General features: G+C 33.0%; 1 protein-coding gene across 2 annotated transcripts; it reads left to right on the forward strand.

The window, feature by feature from the left end:
• The first annotated feature begins 561 nt into the window (after positions 1–561).
• On the forward strand, positions 562–2,478 carry LOC113093323 (ecto-ADP-ribosyltransferase 5-like). 2 transcript variants are annotated; one of them, XM_026259139.1, is made up of 3 exons: positions 562–623; positions 1,216–1,292; positions 1,368–2,478. In XM_026259139.1, exons 2-3 carry the CDS (start codon positions 1,245–1,247, stop codon positions 2,259–2,261), a joined length of 942 nt encoding a protein of 313 aa, XP_026114924.1. In that variant the 5' UTR covers positions 562–623; positions 1,216–1,244; the 3' UTR covers positions 2,262–2,478. The 2 variants fall into 2 exon arrangements, with proteins under 2 accessions (XP_026114924.1, XP_026114925.1); XM_026259140.1 differs by having other exon boundaries at positions 568–607.
• Positions 2,479–3,440: the final 962 nt, after the last annotated feature.

Below are 3,440 nucleotides of genomic sequence, written 5' to 3' on the forward strand. Positions count from 1 at the left end.
AGCTTCACTTATTATTTCACCAGACTGAAGTTATTGAAAATTTAAACGGGTTTAGATGTTGATGTTAGATGATGTTTTATTGAAAAAAAAAAAACATACTCTGGTTATTTTTCATGTTTGCATTATCTGAGCTCTAAACCCTTGTTTGTTTGATTTTTAACTTGCTTCTGTGCTGTGACTTTTTTTTTTTTAAGAGATAATGTGATCAGATGAAGATACGTGCAGTTTCACATCCTGATGCAGAGATTCTAAGGAAATTTAAATATATCTGAGTTATGGAATAGTCTGTGGTTAAAAGAGTCATGACAGTGGAAATTAAATATTTAATAATTTTACAAGATTGTAGATTCATAAAAAAAAATAACAATAATAAAATATTGTACCATGTGTTCTAGCTATAACTTCCCAGAAGAATTGCATAATTTTATATATATATATATATATATATATATATATATATATATATATATATTGTGTGATCTACAAAGAACTCATCAGCTTCCTCATCTGTTGGTTTAAATACTGCTGTTGTCATTGCTCCTCTTGTCATTTTCCTGAGCTCCTGAAGAACTTCAGAAAAAAGACAACAATAATAACAGCTTATTAGGTGGGTAAAATAAAAGGTATGTATAACATCGATCTTATGAAAGTATGTATAGTACGCCAAATAAAAACAAAAAACTTGTGGTATTGATACACAAAAGTTGACTTTGGCATGTATATGCTATGCAGTGGGTAGGATCAGGGTTGTGGGGAAGATGCATATCATATGCACGGCAACAAGTTTTGTATCATATGCATGCAAAAAATTTGTATTGTATGCACACCAAACACATGCATATCATATGCATGCCAAAGTCCATTTTTGAGTATCAATAGCACGTGTTTTGTTTTTATTTGGCATACTATTTATACACATTTTCATGAGACCAGGCTCAACAGGTTGTATATATCAGTAAAAGATCACAGGTTTATCACTGTATGATAATTTTTTCAATCCTCTTGATATTGCTTTGATGGGTTTTGCCTTTCTGTTTTTGGTTATTGCTATGTCCCATTGTTTTGATGACTATTTACTTTATTTTTTAATTGTTTTGCGATTTAGCACAACATTTGAATGTAAAATTATATTAATATTTTTAGTTTGCAAATCTATGCACCTATTCCTGCTGATAATATATTAGTGAAATGCTGTTTTGTTCTGCTCTTCACTAGATCTACTGGAGAGATTGGACTTAATCAAGATGCTGCTGATGATTGAAACTCTTCTTCTCATTTCAGCTACTCTACGGGTAATCTTGACTTCTAGTATCAATATTGCAGACATGTGTACTGATGATTGATCATTATGATTTCTGTTGCTGCAGGATCACACAGCTTCTGTCGCTGATGGACAGATAGTTCAATTGGATATGGCTCTAGATTCTGTAGATGACATTTATGTTGGTTGCAAAAAGAGCATGGCTTGTTTGGTGGAAACAGTATTGCAAGTTGAACTTAATAACTCACCTGAATTCAGAACGGTTTGGCAGGATGCTCAGCATAATCATGAGCCTCCAGAAGATGACCTGAAAGAGAATCATTCAGTTGCTATTTATGTTTACACTAACTCACGTTATTATCTATATCAGCATTTTAATAATGCTGTCCGTAGTGGTAAACAACAATACAAAAACAAGACATATACATGGTATTCACTTCAGTTTTTGCTAACAGAAGCAATACAGATTCTGAAGGAAACACAAAAGGGATGCAAGTTAACTTATCGAGGAACAAACATTGATTTCAATAGGAATGTTCTGAACCATCAGGTTCGATTTGGCTCATTTACATCCTCCTCTCTTAGTAGTACTGTAGCAGAAAATTTTGGAAATAAGTCTTGTTTTAAAATCACAACTTGTGAAGGTGCTGATCTGACAAAATATTCTACTTTTCCGGATGAGACAGAGGTCCTGATTCCTCCATATGAGGTGTTTGAAGTTAAAGAAATCAAGACAAGAAATGTTCAGAAAGATCTCTGGTGTGAAACTGTATTTGTGTTGGAAAGTATTGGAGTAAAAAGTGACCTGAACTGTGATCTGTTCAGGACATCAACCATGTCTATAGCAAACAGATCAAGATTTATGAAGAAAAACTTAATACACTTTTATCAAAAACGACGTAGAGTGCATTCAAGGTATAGAGATTATGTGTTCTCTGGTTTCCAAAGAATTTATGAGGACCCCTTGTCCTTGGCGCTGCGATTCTGCCATTCTGCTTGAGCTGATGTAATACTTCAGTTGTTGAGTGCTGATTTACATGATTACATGAGTTGCAGTGGCTCCACACAAATCAATCAATTACCTACAAACAAATAATTTTACCTTCTTTGTCAGAAAATTTTTAAATTAAGGATTTAAAGACCTAATTTTATTTTAACTGCAGCCTGTGTGCATACATTAATCCATTTTGCACTTCACATTTCTCTGTCTATCTCACTGTCTAATCACTTAAAATGTATTAATTGAATACTTTAATGTTTATATTTTTTTCTATTGCTGTTTAATATTAAGTTAGATAATGTGTGTTAACAAGTTAGAGACTACCCAATGTCTCTTATATGTCTTTAAAGCAGTGTTTTTCATTTCAATAGCTTTTTTAATAACATGTTGAATGCAACTCTGCAACTAGATTATTCAATAAACTCTGATCATTTTCAATACCATGTCTTCTGCTTCCTGTTCTTCTCCCTCTGTCAGTCTCTTAAATTGAATCTTGCCGATAGTTGAATCATATGTTTGGGGGTGGGGGGCAAAATACATTAGCAAGAGTCAAATCAGACATTCGACACACAGGGAAAATGTGTAATGGACACCTCACATATACAAATGGGGTAAATAATGTTTTATGTTTTGATTAAAAAATAGTTAACATTAAACGTCAACAAAACCCTAAATTCACACACAAAAAAATTACAATATATACATTATAATGTTTTGTATATGATAGTACTGTAGTTATTAATGTGTTGATTTTGGAAATTAAATCAACGTTGATAACGCGAGATTGGGGTAGTTGTGTTCGCTAGGATAGGTTAAATGCAGAGCACGGATTCTGAGTATGGGTTACACACTTGGCTGAATGTCATGTCACTCACTCATTATTTGTTCACTCCTTACTGATATAGTGCACTCAATTGCCATAAACTATATAGGGATTCATGAGAGATTTCGGACACAGCTATAGACTGTATAAAAACATGGACATAGTGTCCGTTATGTCACCTGTAACCTCCTGGGACTGGATTCACAAAACTGTCTTAAGATAAATTCCATGAAATTCGTAAGAATGTTATTAAGTGCAATTCTTGAAAAATTCTTACTAAATCCTCAAATATATTCTTAAGAACATCTTATGTGAATTAATACATGACGCACTGCTAAACTCACACTATTGTTCTT

Source organism: Carassius auratus, unplaced genomic scaffold, assembly GCF_003368295.1.
Source record: "Carassius auratus strain Wakin unplaced genomic scaffold, ASM336829v1 scaf_tig00214963, whole genome shotgun sequence".
NCBI classification, from domain to species: Eukaryota; Metazoa; Chordata; class Actinopteri; order Cypriniformes; family Cyprinidae; genus Carassius; species Carassius auratus.